This window comes from Manacus vitellinus, unplaced genomic scaffold (genome assembly GCF_001715985.3).
Source record: "Manacus vitellinus isolate BGI_N305 unplaced genomic scaffold, ASM171598v3 scaffold_3_pilon, whole genome shotgun sequence".
In the NCBI taxonomy this organism is placed as follows: Eukaryota; Metazoa; Chordata; class Aves; order Passeriformes; family Pipridae; genus Manacus; species Manacus vitellinus.
In genome coordinates this window covers 24,167,440-24,185,223 of record NW_021940535.1, presented here as the reverse complement: position 1 = coordinate 24,185,223, position 17,784 = coordinate 24,167,440, and the positions used below count along the sequence as shown (strand labels likewise).

General features: G+C 36.0%; 1 protein-coding gene across 1 annotated transcript in view; it reads left to right on the top strand.

The window, feature by feature from the left end:
• The window catches only part of DNAH11 (dynein axonemal heavy chain 11), a 76,350-nt gene that overhangs the window by 46,396 nt on the left and 12,170 nt on the right, over nucleotides 1–17,784 (top strand). The window contains 4 exon segments of the mRNA XM_025895405.1: nucleotides 528–629; nucleotides 15,217–15,430; nucleotides 15,433–15,454; nucleotides 16,678–16,808. Of these exon segments, the coding sequence (XP_025751190.1) occupies nucleotides 528–629; nucleotides 15,217–15,430; nucleotides 15,433–15,454; nucleotides 16,678–16,808 (469 nt within the window).

The window sequence follows — 17,784 nt, the reverse complement described above, 5'->3', positions numbered from 1 at the left end:
CAGATGTACATGTTTCACTTGAAACATCCATCTGAGTCTGGCTGTCTGGAGTGTAAGACAGAGCTTATCATTTGCGATTCCCTTGAGCACCTGGCAGCAGGATTTCTCCATTCATCCTAGTATTATAGCATGCTATCATTTAATTACAAAATAGTAAAAAAACTTATCAATTTTATTTGAAATCTACTCAAGTTTAATGACTGATTATCACCTGTATTCTAAAACCATGAAAGTGATACATGTAAATTAATTTTAGTTGGAGAGTAGACCCACTAAGGGTGCATTCAGTTCTGCTTAAGATATTCTTCTATAAACTATAATAAAACCTGCTGTAGTCTTTAAGTCAATAAAAAAAGAAATCTCTGTGTGTCCCACTGTTGCTTAGACAGAGGAGTCTAAAGCAAATATGTGTAAAGAAAGATTACTAGGATTTTCGGAAAGTCTTTCATCAGAAGTCACTGATAATTTTTGTAATAAAGTGAGACAATGTCTTGTCTAATGTACCTGTGTTGTATGTCTTTTTCAAGGTGTATCATGAGGCAGAACCAAAATGTTGTGCGCTGGCTCAGGCTCACACTGAATTAGCAGCAGCTACAGAAAAACTGGAAGCCGTCAGGAAAAAGCTTCTTGTAAGTACTGCTTGATTAATAAGTCTCCTTCTCTAACATCTTGAGCACACCTAATTTCATTAGTTTTATTTATTTATTTATTTTTGTTAATGTATTTTAATTTTATTGATTTTATTACCTTATAGTTAAAACATTAAAGATGTACTCTCATTATGATTATCACTATTTTGCCCCAAATGTACTGAAGAACATTCCATGGTTTGGGTAGTAGCACATGAACTGTTTATCCAAAATGATTGAATTTCCTCAAAGCCACCTAGGCACACTATAACCAATAGATTAGTAAGCTGAAATGATAGTTAATATAAGCAACTGGCTGTGATTTTTACAAGGAATAAATACCAAGTGTTTATGTGAGTAATGGCCTACTGGAGTATGAGAATAACTTCCAGAAATGGCTTTAGAAGTTCATGCTTGTTTGTGTTAATGTTTGTCATTAAACAACACCAAATCCCCTTTGATTTTTTGAAAGGCCCACAAATGCATATACACATGGGCACACACATGCACATGGAATTGGAAACTTTGATTAGTCTTTTACTGACAAGTGTCTTGTGAGTTAATTATTGAATTGAAGACCACACTTGCCATCAAGTAGCTATTGAACTTTTGAGACAGATTATTTGTTGTTTAAGTATTCATTTAATGGAGCAACCACAACACAAAGCACTCTTGATACAAAGACATAGTATATTCAGAGATTGTGGGTGGAAGGAGTTTCTGCTGCAAGCTAATTACTGTTACTTAGCTTTTGAACCATTTGAAGCTTTCTTTGCTATGACATTATTTAGTTTTAAAAGACTTTGACTTGGCTTAAGACTTTTTTTGTTGGTAATATTTAGATCTGAAATCTCACAATTTAAGACATCAAGCAATAAACGAAGGCTGAACAAATCTGTAGTGTCAGGATTATTCTTACTGTTTTCTCTTGAATTAACAATTTAAAAGAATGACTGAGATTCACTTCTTTGGAAACTCTTGGAAGCCTGTGAGTTATGGTTATTTGAGAATTTCATTCTTTATTTAAGCAATTTCCTGTTTTTTCTCCTGCTGTTGTAGTATCCATTTTTTTCTTGTTCTGACGGGTTACTGATGCAGTTTTAATGGGTAAACAAAGATGGCTTTTACCATTTCACTTCCTCTTCTGACCCCTCTGACCTCCATCCCAAAAATCCCATCATCACCTATAGCAGATATTTGGCTATCATATGAAACAGCCTTAGCTGTGTGACTTTGGAGTTGCCCATTCAGGTCAAAATGCATCTGCCCTAAGGAAGCTTGTATCTATGCTAAAAGACAGCTTTACAGAAGAATCATGGTTTTTCTTTTTTTGTTTCACAAATCTCTACTGATGTATGTTTATTAAGTGCAAACACTTACTTTTAGACAAAAATAGCCTTTTAGTGGTGTTTTGGGGAGATTTTTTTTTTTTTGCTTATTTTTAATTCACAGCAGTCACCCCTGAAACTTATGGAATGTTTTATTCTTTTAATGTGTTCCTATGAGAAGAACACTAATACATCTCTCTTCTTTGACTGACAGTATCTCAAAGAAGCCTTTCCTGGTTTAGTTGACCTTGCAGTTCAGTCAGCCTCCAACTTTGAATCATCCTGTGTTTTTATATTTATTTACTTTCCCTTTCCTCTCCTCATGAATTTTTCTGAAGGTTGTTAGTAGCGATTTTTCTCTCCGCTATGCCTAGTTCCTAGTAGGAAGAATTCTGCACCACAGACAAAGTTGCAATTCCTTTGCAGTAATCTGTTTCCTGTGTTAGACCAACAGTTGTCATGATGTCATTTAATACGAATATTTTTCCTAGTCACTGTATGTTCAACCAGGATTATGTTTACATGGTGGGAGGATCCTATTAAAAATATTATTTTTATAATTGATTCATACCCTAGCTGATCCACCTGATGAACTTTTTAAAGGAACTGTAGCTGTAATTTTCAATTCTCCAGTAGATATTACTCATAATAATAAGCTCCAGAGCTATGAGCTCATATTGTTGAATGAATAACTCTATAGTTGGTCAAATTCACTGGTAGTGATAAATGCAAAATAATATACATTTGAACTTTTTATGACTACTTCTTGATTGCTGTTCATTCATTAGTGGCTTAGAGAAGATGTGGAGCTGATTGTGAAGAATTCAAAGAAAACTTTGAAGTTAGGCCAGCATTGAACTGAGAGTACCTTCTAGCCTATACCATCTTATGATTCCAAAAATAAAACAGAAATTTAGTTTGTCAAGTAATATTTTGCAAGAAGATGAACTTCAGTGGAAGAATAAAAAGGAAATACTTGTGTGTGCAGTGTATATATTATGTATGCTAAAATGTATTTGTGATCCCAAAGAGAGCAAGTGGTAAGAGAGTGTTATATAGTAAAAACTCCTGCATACATGTCATTCAGGAAAACTTACTTTTGACTTGCTTTTTGTAACTGAGTTGTGACTTAGTCCAGAATTTTGAAGAAACCAAGAAGAGATTCAGTTTTTATATATGAAAACCCTTAAAAAATTTATGCACTTACGTAATTTTGTCTTAATCCACCATTTCCTTACTGAAGATTATTGACAATTTTTTTTTTTTTAAAGGCAAATTATTCCTCTTGGTCATTTCTATATTTGCTTCTTGGGGCCCACATATTGCATGTTATCTTTCAGGAAGAATATACAGTCACCATTTTTAAGTATTCTACTATACAGCCTCTAATTATTTCATTTTGAAAGCCTCAGCTACAGTGCAATTCTTTGCATAGACCAATGCAAAATATTGTTCATTCAAGTGTCTTGCAGGTTCCAGCTAGGAATAGGATGCTTATCTAATGTGTCATGCTTTTTTCCATTTGTGAGATGATTGAAGTTACTAATTTCTACAAGCCACTTACCTATACATATGCTATATCCAAACAGGGTATGCTGTGCATAAGCTTACATACACTTGAACTAACAGTGATTTATGTATTTATTGTACTTACAGAATGAAAACCATGTAATTCCTTGTTAGCTGAGAGAATTTAAAATGTTATTTAAAGAAAATATTTGAAAGTGATTGAAGTAAGCTGATTTTAATTACATGTTTAATTTTATCTAATAGCTGTATGGCAGACTAGAAATGATCAAAGCATCTGTAAGTAGTGCATAACGTGAAGACACATGCTCATAAAAGCCATGGATAATTTCCACAGGACTCTGAGCAAGAAGGAAAAAAAATAAATTGCAGGTTAGCTTGCAAACCAGAGCTTGCAACAAGAGCTTCAAACAATCTATGAACCTTAGAAGAAAGCTTATTATAGAAGAATTATAACAAGTTGGGGATGTAATACCCACTTCACCTGTAGAATATTCTGTGACTGACAGATGCATTTCCTCTGATGGTTAGTGCCCAGTTTCTTACCTGTGAAATGTTAGAGAATGATGAGAGGCTGAGTTCATTAGTAGGGTTCAGTAGATGGAATGAGCTCTGCAGACTGATGGTCCTAAGTGTCAGTGATGGCCCTAAATGTTAGCTCAGTTGGTTAGAGCATGGTGCTAATGACAGGAAGGTCACAGGTCCGATCCCTGTACAGGCCCTTCATTTTGGAGTTGGACTCAATGATCCTTGTGGATCCCTTCCAACTCAGAATATTCTGTGACTCTGTGGCTGGTGAATACAGAACAGTATCCTTTCCTGTCTTTGCATTTTGCTTTTTAACAGAGTTGACACTCATTAACTCCGTGAAAGCAAACACTTTTGTTTTAAACGTAGTTACAGCTGGCATTTCACAGTCTCCACTTTGCTTTCTGGGCTCAGCCTTTTTCGCCATCTAAACATGCACAACATGGTCAACAGTGAATAAATTTGTCTGTAGATTTTCATCCCTATTCGATTATCCTGAACTGCACTGTTCAACCTTACATTTAAAATCAGCTCAACTTCCTCAGCTGAAAACTTGTATTAATCCATATGCTAAAGAACATGATGTACAACGTGATGTTTCATGGGGAGGAATGTTATGTACAGCAGTAGCATTAACCAGAATGAGCTGATAAAAATATGCAAATTCATCATGAAAAATTGACATTTTGCTGTCATCCATTTTTAAAGTTAGAATGAAATGCTGTATACATATCCATCCGTATTCTTCGTTTTTTCTAGAGAGTTTCACATCTAGCAAAGTTCAGCAGCTCCATTTTTCCAACCATGGTACTTCTCGATCTGCTTCATTTAATTCTTCATTCAGTATTTGGTAGTGTGCACCCCTGCCCTATGCAACCTGTTCCAGCTGGCTTGTGTCAGGCTGACTTTTAAAGGTGAGATTCACTGTGTAAGGAAGTCTGTTAAATTAGTATAAAGGGAAGGCAAACTTGGATTTTTTTCGGGGAAAAAAAAAGAACCATGCAGGCACTTCTTAGCAACAACTACCTAGATTTTATTTATCTTAGCTGCTGATAATCCTGTGTACCCCATCAGCCTGTAGAAAGCTCTTTTTCCTTATTTGAGCTGTGTGCTTACATAGTCCATAAACACAGGAATTCTCATAATATTAAACGAAAGTCACTCTCTCTATATGGACATTCTTCTGTATCTCTCTATCTGGGCTGTCAGCTGACTGTATCCAGTCTGTGGGAACTTGCCCCTTTTCTTCAGTTCATTTCTTGCCCTTTTCCCTTCCAGTCATTTATTTCCTTCTCTCTTTCTATCTTCCTCTATCAGTTTTCTAAAGAATAAACTTGAAGGCAGAACATCAGATATTAGTGACCTCTGGTCCTGCTTTCATGGATTCTCTGTGCTCCCTGACTCATAATTCAGCTTCCTTCTGTTGGCAAAGAGAGAGAGGGAAGGAGAGCTGTACATATTTTTCATATGGAAGTTTTTGTGGCCAGCAATTCTCAGTGATGATAATTGGTCCAGCAGTTAGTAATAAATAATAAATCTTCAGTCTAGGCAGCACAGTTAAACTGATCTCCTTTCACTTTTCATGGGTTCCAGAATATATCTTTAAATGAGAAATGATGAGGGAATTGAGTGCATCCTCAGTCAGTTTGCAGACAACACCAAATCAGGAGGGAGTGTTGACCTGCTGGAGAGTAGGAAGCCTCTGCAGAGGGATCTGGAGAGGCCAGATCGATGGACTGTGGCCTAATGTATGAGATTCAAAAAAGCCAGCTGCTGGACCCTGCACTTGGAACCTATTGGGTCACAACAAACTTATGCAACACTACAGGCTTGGGGCAGTATGACTGGAAATCTGCCTGATGGAAAAGGACCTGGGGATACAGATTGACAGCAGTCTGAACATGAGCCAGCAGTGTGCCCAGGTGGCCAAGAAGGCAAATGGCATCCTGACCTGTATCAGAAATAGTGTGACCAGCAGGATCAAAGTAGCAATTGCCCCCCTGTACTCAGCAGTGGTAAGGCTGCATCTCACATCCTGTATTTGGTTTTGGGCTCCTCATGACAAGAAAGACATTGAGGTACTGGAGAGTGTCCACAGAAGGGCAACAAAGCTGGTGAAGGGTCTGAATCAGAAGTCATATGAGGAGCACCTGAGGGAGCTGGGGGTGTTTAACCTGGAGAAAAAGAGACTCACGAGGGACCTTCTTGCTGTCTATCTGAAAGGAGGGTGTAGTGAGGTGGGAGTCGGTCTCTTCTCCCAAGTAACAAGCAATAGGACAAGAGCAAATGGCCTCATGTTGTGTCAGAGAATGATTAGACTGCATATTAGGAAAAGTTTCTTCACCAAAAAGGGTTCTGAAAAACTAGAACAGGGTGCCCAGGATGAATCACCATCCCTGGAGATATTTAAAAGACATGTAGATGTGGCACTTAGGGACATGGTTTAGTGGTGGGCTTGGCAGTGCTGGGTTAACTCAATGATCTTAAGGTCTTTTCTGACCAAAATTATTCTATGGTTCTATGGACAACATTATAATAAATATTGTTACAGTAATTTTATTTAATGGCAAGTATACACAGGCTGGTACCAGTACAGTGTGTAATTTTAAACATTTTAAAAGTTTCAAAGATGATTAAACATACTCTGTGGGAGATCATGCCTACTAATCCTTTCTCGCATGTTAAAGTTTTAATATACCATAAAGTCCAACAATTGCTATATATTTACAGTAAATTGAATGAAAATATGGTTAGGAAATAGGAAAAAAGATCGTTTCTTCACAATTATTTTATAATTTATAATTTATGTCTTCAAAATTGTTTTATAAGATTTTGAGTGAAAATAAATCAGATTTCCATTCTTCATGAGACTAGTTATCTGATAAAAATATTTGTGAGAATTATGATTTTATATTCACATGTGTATTACAATAAGTATGCCTAGACTATGCAAAAAAAAAAAAATAACAGAAGTAAAGTTCAGTAGTGTTAAGGCTAAAATGTTGGGACAAGTTCATCCTTTTTGTGGATGTGGTGCAATTTGTATTATTTATCATTACAGTCATTGATATTAATACATGAGAGAATTTAACATACACTGTGCCTGAAAAGGATTATACAAGGGCATTGTCCAACAGACTTGCTATGGAGAGTAATGGCTCTCTGCTGTGATTTGTGGAACATAGTTCCCTGGCACTGACTTTCTCAATGACAAGCGTTTTTGAAATATGTGATTTATCCCATAGAGTTTGGAGTGCTGGGATATAAAATGCAATATTTAATTCTGCTATTGCAAGACTTTATTTATGTTACATGATATGAAAAAGTAACAAAAGGGAATGGTGTCTTTTAAAGTGACAACTTTCCTATTCTAAAATCATAGGACAAGCAGTACTCTGATAGAGGAGACTATTATGTATCAAAAAACCAAATCCCACAGAGATGTTGGGGCATTCCTTGCTGTTTGTCTCACTTTCTCATCTTTACTACCTGAGCCTTTGATGGATGAATGTACTTGAACAATAGTCAGATCTATGTTATCATGCAGGCAAACTTGAGATGTCTAGAAATAAGTCTCTCTCAAAAAAGAGTAGAGAGCTGTTACTGTGTTCATTCTTCTTATGTCTTGAATGCTAGACTGATGAAATTTTACTTACAGCCCAACTCTGTGAGATGCCCTTATTGAGTATAAGTCCTCATTAGTCTCTCAGTTTGAGATCCATCACCATTAAAAAGTGGATTGGCTGCTTCATTATCCCTAAAGAAATCAAGTCAGCCTTCTGTATTAATTTGTAAGGTGCAGCTTTCCCCCTTTGCCAATTCACTTCTTATTTTTAATTTATAAATAATTTTTTAATTTCCTGGTTGCACACCACCAATTCAAGCACCAAACATGGCAGAAGAGATCTAAATCTTTGATCCTGCAAAATCACCCAGCTTTTGTGGAGGTATGCACTCCTTACTGCTGTTGGAGTTCTTTCATTAAACCTGAAACAGGAAAATTTTGTCCTAAAGTGGAACTACCTGTTGTTAGCTATGTGGTTACTCTACAGAAATAAAACAGTTTGAGGCAACTTGCACTGAGGTATGTGCAAGTATGAAATCCCTGAAAGCAAAGCAGGGGCATGTTGCTGCCTTCTGAGCAGCGTGCGTAGAAATGTTGTAAAAGGTCTTTGGCCAAAGTGCAGATCAACATGCAGGAGATCTGCCTTTTTTCTGCCACTAGCCATTCTGTCTGCCCATGAACAAATTGCTAAGTCATCCTATGTCACCATGCCTATATACAAAATGAAAATAATAATTCTGTTCTTGCACTGTTTTGACCTAAATTGTTGTTAGAGTATTGTGCCAGGAGCTGCAGAAAGAACACAGAATAGCAAAACCTTTCCTCTAAAGTTTGCATCCTTCAGACTTGAAGGTACTGTCTACAACTATTGTCATTAAAATATATTATTTAAAATAAAAATAATAATAATTAAAAAAAAGAAAACCCCCCCAAAAAAAACTTTAGGCTATACTATTTACCCATCCCTTTTCTGCGTAAGCTCACATCTCCACTCGACAAAGCAGTTGAAGACTAAGTCCAATGTCAAGATGATGTGAACTGAACAAAAAAATTACTGAGCTAGCCAGCAGGTTGGTCAACTGACTTGATGTAAAAAGATTTTGCCTGAGTGGTCATCCTAGTGTGAGTTTTCAAATAGTTGGAATGTTCTGTTGAGCATGAGGTTAAACTTAAATTTTTGAAGACTGTGTGGGGAAAAAGGCTGGGGGAGTGCAAGGCAGGAGGGGGATGACAAAGGTGACAAGGTGACCCTTATTAGAAATCATTTAAATTTTTAAAAAAGACCCAACCAAACAACCCCAAACCACAAATAAACTCACAACAAAATCCTGAGAAGTAAAATGTGCTGTACCATAATTTTATCTCCTAAAAATCAAGTATTGCTGAGAAACTGATTTTGGCATGATTACTAGAGAGAAATCTTGGTAACTAAGTCACTACATTTATATACAACTGTGAACACATTGTGACAGCCTGGGCAGCTTCTAGTTAATGAGCAGAAAGACTGAATAATCCTCTAGGTCAGGATGGAGTCGCCCTGCTCTGCCCCTATTGCACTTTAGATTGCAAATAAGTGGAAGGCACCAGTCAGATATTATTTGCTGATTGCTTTTGGTTTTTTCCTCTTTTACAGAAACTATTAATTTTGAAATAATAATGAAATGTATTTATGTTAAAATTATATATATTTCAGTGTGGTTATTAGCTTTATTTGCAGACAAACATCATTAAAGCTAACACGTGCCTGTTTAATGGCCAGTAACCATTCAAGTCAGCCTCAGCATTGCCACCATTGCTGAGCAGTCTCTCTTAGGACTTTACAGAAATGATGCTGTCTCAATTCAACATCTAGAATTTTAATGTCCTTTTTGACAAATAAGTGTATATGACAGGAAATAGAAAATACAAAGAATATTCACACTATTGTGTGAGTTCCCAAGGCAATCTGAACAAATATTTTAAGTTGGATTTCTTAAAATCCTTCTGACCTTGCTTTCTAAGTTCATAGTGTGAATATCTTTGTTTCTGCAAATCTCTGAGCAGAGGCTAGAAATCAAGATTAAATCAGTTTGGAAAAATTATTGAAAGAGTATAAAGCTATCCAAAAAACCCAATGCAGATCAATTTTTTTACCTGATTTTGAAATTAATATGCTAGAAATGTAAAATATGTAAATAATATTTTCTTTGGGAGAAAAACAGTGAAGGTGATGTATGATCTGCACATGAAAACTTTTGTTTGCCCCAGTACACCTGAGACAGTCCCCATTGGTCTGACCTTGCAGACCTCTAAATCCTCTGGAAGCTCTGTGGAAGTCAATGGCCTTCACCCACAGCTAGTCTCCAGGTCCTGGATTTGAAGATTTACACATTGTTAAAAGAAGTTTATCTCCAAAATCTGAAGTTTTATTAGTGATTTTATTTTGTAAATTAAGGGGAAAAATATTTTAAAGGATTAATTGAGAATGTCAAGCCTTTTCCTCTGAGAGTAAATTCTTTTTGACTAGAAGAGGAGACAGTTAACTTCTGAAAAGCATCAAGACTGATGATTTTGTCTATATAGCATTGACCTGGAAGCTCAGCCATTCAGACTAATAAATCAGGCAATTTATATTTAATCATTAACTAACTCCCGAGCTGAACAGCTGTTCAAAATTAGAAATGGGTCACCCCGGCCAGGATGACATTACAGGCAATCTATAATGCATTAGAATAAAATTATAGTGATTTTTAACTGTCTGAAAATTTATTACACTGCATGTTACAACTCTTAAACTCTTGTTAGCCAATGTCACTAGTGATTTATGGTGCTTGGCTGGTATGGTAAAATTACTGAAGATTTAAATAGACAATCATTCTGTGTTTAGTAAATCTTCAAATTTCAAAGCTATTTTGGAGAATGAGGTGGGTGCTCTTTATTGTTTATGACTTACCAGTTAGTGACAACAAGAAGAGAGAATGGATAAATCAAAAAGCCCTCTTGTAAATTAATGGATTTATTGTCTTGTTGCCTTCAGTTAATAATTTAAAGAAAAATCCAATAACTTCTGTAGGCAAAAATGGATGTCTAAAGCACTTCAAAACAAAACTCCTATATTGCAAAGGTTGCTGTTAGAGCCTTCAACAGGAATGGTCCTTTACATGTAATTTGTTGGGCATCTTTTATGAATGGAATTGGGGTTTAGGAGGCCTTCACACACCAAGTTCCTGTGTTTACACTGTGAAACATTTACATGATAGCTCTTTTAACCACATACTTTGATTAAAGACACATTTTTTTTCTTAGTGGCTACTTTATATTCCTCTTTTATAACAAAAGAGTCTGAGTCTTCTGTGATCATAGAATTCTGTGACTGTCTTCACAAGGGAGGATGTTTAACCATTTCAGTAAATATTTCTGATTTTTCTGAAAAATATCAATGGAAAATACTTAATGAATAAAAATTTAACAATTAGTTTGTTACTCTGTTTGCATACACATAGAAAATTATATTTTAAATGAGAGTGAGTTGTTATTTGATTTTATAATTTGTACAACTTTCAAGAACAAGCACATCTAAGAGTATTATTTAAGCTCTTAGGCAGCTGACACCAACAAAAAACAAGCATTTAACACAAAATTATATGAAGTATGGAGGATACATCCTATTCAGAGATTTTCATCGATATTTTATTGCATCATATAAAGGACTGGAAAAATATTTGATTACTGTTATTGCTCTGAAAAACAAATGTATGCATGGACATACAGACAAGTGTCTTTATGGGTAAAGAACAGTCCTTATAAAGTGCTTTCCTTCTTTCATCCTGGCCCTTGCTTTGCTTCAGTTCCTCTACTCACTGGAGAATGATTTCCTGAGGTTTCCCTGATTGAAGTGAATAAATTGTGAAACTAGTTTATCTGAAGTATTTCAAACAAGACAAACAAAGAAGAGATGTTATGGCAGTCTATTCAAATTTTACATCTAGAATTTTATCAGTTTGAAGATGACTCTAATGGATGATCAATTTTTACCTTCCTTTCCATGCTGAAGCTATTTGAACATGCATTCATGCATACATTCATTTCTTTGCTGGGAATTGCATACACAGAACAATCAAAGGTTAATGTGCCAAATACTGCTAGTTTGGGTTTTATGTCATGGCACACATCCCAGGTGAAAAAGAGATGATTCATGTCTTAAACATTAACTTTCTTTAAAGAAGATGCATTCATTTTTCTAAAATCCTTTAGCCACCATTTTGACATTTTATGGCAGGTTGTCTTTATAACATAACTGGAATAAAATGACAGCTTTCCACATAGCTACTTATAAGAAATCATCAATATTTGAGACCATTCCTGACTATTCATACAAAATATTCCAGGGTAAGTGTGGTTAAGATAACCTCTCCAGAGTGCACAAGGGAAATTGGGTTTCTCTGTAGGAAAAAAAATATATGAAGAACTTTGATACTATCATTGCAACTGGAAGGAACCTTCTGAGATAATCCACTCCCACTGCCCAACCTGGTTGTCCAGCACCATGGAAATTCTACAACCTCTCTGGGTGACCTGTGTGTTTGGCCACCCTCATCTTTCCTCCTGTTATAATTTCAAATCATTGCAGCCTTAACTGAGTAAAACATCTGGAGCTATTAGGTAAAAGAAGGCAGATAAATAAGAGTAAAAAATCCTGCAAGTCTTCATAGAATGATTTGGGTTTGAAGGGATCCTAAAGATTATCTGTTACATCCCCCCTGCAGGGACACCAACTCTACTGCCTTGGTCCTTCCCTTGGAAAAAAAGTATGAGAAAAAAAGGTAGAATTTACATCTTTATTGAGGTCAAAACATCTTTTTCTTTTTTTTTCTTTCACCTTTTCTGAATGTTGCTGGAAATCCTTGCACTGGCAGTAGTATACCAGATGCTGCCTATATTGCAGTGTGCCCACCATGCTGTATCTGATCTAGACAAAACTGATTACTGAAAAAAGTCTGTAGATAGAATGTTTGATGAAGAGTTCTATCCTATTGTTTTCAGCTTCAAAAGTTTCAAATCACCACGAGAAAGTATGTATTGCTTCCAGCATTTGCAATCTTTGGAAGTGTATCTCTTGCTGACAGAGTACTTCTCCTGCTGTATTTTGTGTGCTTCAACTTTTTAATGTGGAGATTAACATTAAACATTCTGTCACTTCCATGTTGCTCAGGAGATAATGTTTTGCAATTTTGCTTTGAAGTCTGAAAAACATGTATTTGAGTTAGTCCGTTGGAAACCTCAAAGCAAAAAAGAAAACTTTATGTCGTGGTATCTTACTTACTAGCAGCACTTGTGTTTTTATTTTGGACCCTTCTCAAAAGAGTAACTGATGGGGCATTTCTGTATTCCTTTTCTAAAGGCAGAAAAAAGTAAAATTTACTGGACAAAATGGGAGTCTCAGGAGCCTGCTTTGTTAAAGTTGCTATCTTTCAAAAATTTGAAGTACAGATCTGGTATTTGTTTTCAGTATATGTATATATGCACATATATGTATATATATGCACTAATATATATATGTGTGTATATATATATATGTATGTGTATATATATATATATATGCATGCACACACACATACTTTCTTTAGATTACAAGTATATTCTGAGTGGCATGAGAGAGAGAGAGGTTCTCTTGGGCAAAAAAAAAAAATCCCTTCCCTTTCCAATTCTCAATGCTGAAGTCTGCTCTTTATGACAGCTTTGTAACAGTGAAAGTTATAAGAAGTGATAGACCTGTACAGAGAGACCTATCCTGCTTAGCTTTTCAGGTCTAGAAAGAGCATGTAGTTATGATAATTCCCATTTTTCTGTACAAGGAGAAACTGATAGTACTCAGTAAATGCATGGATGTTCTAATCCTTAGGGTTGTCTTTGCAAAGCTTTCTTTCTCCTTACTTGTGAAGCCTTGGACTATTCCTTTCTTCCTTGCTGCTGCAAATGCTCATCACCTCTTCCTACTTGTTTCCTATATTCACTGTGTTGCCTATATTTCCATACTGTTTCTTAATAGTCATGTATAGAAGGAACACCAAGTTGTTCTATACCATAAAGTATCAGCTTTGTGCAGATACAGTGACAATAGAGGTATCTATATGTTAAAATATTTTCCTTGCATTGTGTGAAAATTAATATTAGGAACCCTGATAACACCCCAGTGCTAGTGTTTTTCACAAGGAAGTATTTCAGCTCATAGAAATGATTGTATTACTTGCCTTACAGTCCAGAGATAAAACAAATCATGTTTTCAGTCTTTTGATATATTTAGATGAATGTATTACACATGGAAGATAGATATGTTGCATGCTTGCAGAGGGCAGTGTGTGCCTGTTGGGACTTTTGTTCCTGTATTTTCAGCAAATTCATCAAAAGTTAGGTTTATTTTGGGTTCAGGGAATAGAATCAAGGGTTAGACAATTTAAGGTGGTATGCATTTTGTAATAATATGACATTGTGCCACAGAAACTGCACTAGAGGTGTGGTGCCATTCTTATTACTAATAATCATGCAGTTTTGGCTCAAATTAAATATATGTAATGCTTTTAATTTAAATGACCACCCATATACATGGGTTATTTTGTTTCAGTGTGTACTTTTAAAAGATGCTCCAGTCTAGTCTGGAGCTCTAGTCTGAGGACTAGACATGTCCAGGGAGGAGGAAAATTTTGATGGAAGAGTTTTTAAGACACTTCTGAATGGGAGAGAAGATTATTCAGGCTTAATACTGATGATGTTTTCCTTTATTTATAGGTTTTGAATTCAATCCAAAACCCACAAATAAGGAAGTCTGGGATAACACCATGAAGGAATTGGTGGGGGTTTGCCCTTTGCTTCAGCAAGTAAAAGATCAATTCCAGGCATCTGGTATAGAGCTTCTGTTATGCTTCCACGAGCCACTTTTGTTTTTTCCAACTTAGTTATTCACTCTCTCTTACTCTGCATTAGGCACTTCCCTTCCCACCCATACCTGTTCGGTAAGCACTGATTTCAGATGGTCCATTTCTTTTTGATTTCATCTCCTTGTAAATGCCTGTGACAGTCTAGCATCCAACAAGCATCACTGTCTGATGGCTGCTCTATCACAGCTTCCTTCTTAGTGAACAGGCGCTCACACAAGAGCATTGCTGTACCTGGCACCCCACAGGGAGCTCCAGGGCTGCCTCTGCCCTCAGAGATCATCCCATTCTCTGGCTTTTGAGCATAGCTGAACTATATTAATAAGATGCCTTGGGAATCCTGTTTTTATAATTTTTGTGTGGATAAATACTGATTTATGTTCCAGAAATAGCTACTTGAGAGCATACATAAGTATTGAATTTACACTATCAAGATACACTGAAATTTATAATATACAGTGGTTTTTTAATATTATTGAACTATAAATATTTTTATGAAGTGAATATCTTAAGAGAAAACACGGTTTTTTGAATCTGTGATAAATATGATAAACTGCTTCTCATCACATTTCCTAGAATATTCTTTTGCATTTGAAACTCCACAGGGATCCTCCTTACTTTTCTGCCTTACTTTAATTATATCAACCCAATTTTCTTGTGCATTGCACTGAGTCATGTCTTGCTACTTGGTAACCTTGCTGGATGATTATATTCCACTCTGATTCAAGAAGGTTCCTTTTCCTGTGATGGAGGGCCTGGACCCAATTGCCACAGTGACGGATGATGCTACGATTGCAGCATGGAGTAACGAGAGACTGCCTGGTGATAGGATGCCAACAGAAAATGCCACTTCTCTAAGAAACTGCGAGTGCTGACCCCTGATGATAGATCCCCAGCAACAGGGAATTAAATGGATAAAGAATACATGCGGAGCTGACCTTAAGTCACACGTCTAGGACAGAAAGGGTATGTGCGCGCTGAAGAATTGGTTTTCATGTTTACTGCCCTCAAGTTCCCCTAATTTTTGTAAGGGATTAGTGTTTGTTGGAATGCACTTACCTAAAGACTTGAAATATTGCAACACTCTGCTTATTTATCCATAGCATCATTTTCCATTTAAAAAGTTGCTTGAAAGGAAACTTGCTATTTGCAAGTGTTGGGGAGGATATAAAGTGGAGGTTGGAAAGAAAGTGGAGGTTGAGGTGCACTTCTTTTGAAGGGTAAATTGCTTTTTCAATCGTTAAGATGTAAAGCTGGATGATATGACCTTACTTATCCTGTACACTTTAGTTAGCAGAACACAGCATGTGCACCTCACAGAGGGAAAGATTCAACCCACTGTGCAGCATCCAAGGCAAAATATTACTGAATTATATGTAAGTTGATAGCACTAGCATGTAATTGATCTGTTCATATATTTTCTTATCTTTACTTAGATTTAGGGAGATAATGCTCCATTTCAAAGTTTATTGTACTAAATTCCAGATATAACACACAATTACACAACGCAGTAAATGTTCATAGCAATGCCTGATTTTTTAAATACATCTTAATCATCTAACCCATCTGCTTTGGATGAGCTCTTTTCCCTCACCTGCCTTGATTTGTTTTTCATTCTTTTCCAACCCATACAAATAATTGTGATTTTTTCCATTTAGACCCTGTAATACCCTGCTATGTGAAGCTGTATTGTCTGCTTACTTATCCTTACATTTTTATCTACTCCTTTTTCCATGCCTGTGGAAACAGAGTTCTCCCAAGCTATTCAGATTCTAACCCTTCGAGAAAGTATTTATTGTTTAGATGAGGATATACCAAAAGCTGTAACACAAAAACATAAAATGTAAAAATAATAACAAAAGATGAAATACATATGTGCTCCCCCAACATCTCTATGTTAATTCCAGTATCTTCAACGTGGGACTGTACCCTCATATTTACTTATAAGAAAAGCCTCAGCAATATATTTTTTGTTTAATATGAGGACTAGCAAGAGCATAGGTTGAAAAATGTTGAACTCAAGACTGTCAAACTCTCAACCACTAGGAAATTCTTTGTGAGCAGTTTTGCATGGGTTAATAATGCTCTTTTATGAAAAGTCTACATTTTTGTTATATAAATGAAATCTTTTGATAACCAGCATTTATCTAACATTTGAGGGGTTTATTTATTTATTTTTTCAGGTCAAGTTTTCTGAAGACCATTGAAAGAGCTTTGGCTTTTGATGAGACTGTACTAATTGAAAACATGGGTGAATCTATTGATCCCATACTTGATCCCCTGCTTGGAAGACATATAGTTAAAAAGGGAAGGTACATATGTTTGAGTAATCATAATTTTTCCATGACAACTGGATCTATATTGCTTTGATTGCCACATTTTGCTTACTGCTTCATAACACTTCATGAAATAAATTATTTCTTTTTAAAATGCAATGACTAAAAACTGGTGATGAGTGGATATAAAAATGTTTATATCTGCATCTGATTAGATAGCAAAATTCTCAGTTTGCAAATTGAACTCAAAATACAGTACAGACGTATGTGTTTCTCAAACTAAGGTGGAAATCTTTACTTTTTTTTACTCCAAAAAAGGGTTAAAACAAGGACGAGCAAATATTATAGTTTGGCTCAAAAGAAAAGAAAGTATTTAATTTTCTTGTTAGGCATCTGTAGCAAAAGGGAAAATATTGGAAATTACAGGCTAGATTTGGATTTAACAATATAGGGGTTTCCAGCTGCAAAATCTGCTTTAGAAAGCTGTGCCTCTGCTTTGCAGTGAATTACCATAACTGCTTTTTGGGCCACCCCATGAAATAAATCAATGAACTGGTTTAAAAAGAAAAAATAAGAAACAAAACCAAAAGCAAACAAACAAACAAAAACCCAAACCAAAACAAACGAGTAAAGCTACTGAGGAAAAACTAATATGGTAGAACGTAGGGCAGAAGGGCAGAAATGAGTAAGCCAAAGATGGCTTACGTTGGTATTGCCAATCTTCCATGCATCAAACCAGTCCAGTTGATCATGCTCACAAATCCATTGAGGCAGATGTCATGGTGGTGCTAATGTCTCCTCAGTTTTACCTAGAAACATAGGCTGTTAGCAACAAAACTCACATACCCCATTTCTCATGTGAGTGCTCCAAATACCCCAGTTCAGGGACTGTTCTGATCTCCCCCTCCCAATGAAAGGGCTACAGCTCTGCCAGCCTTGTGATCCCCACCCCAGAGGTTTGTAGGTGGCCATTCAAGTAGGAGATTCAAATTCAAAGCTGAGTTAGTTTGTTTTCTCTGG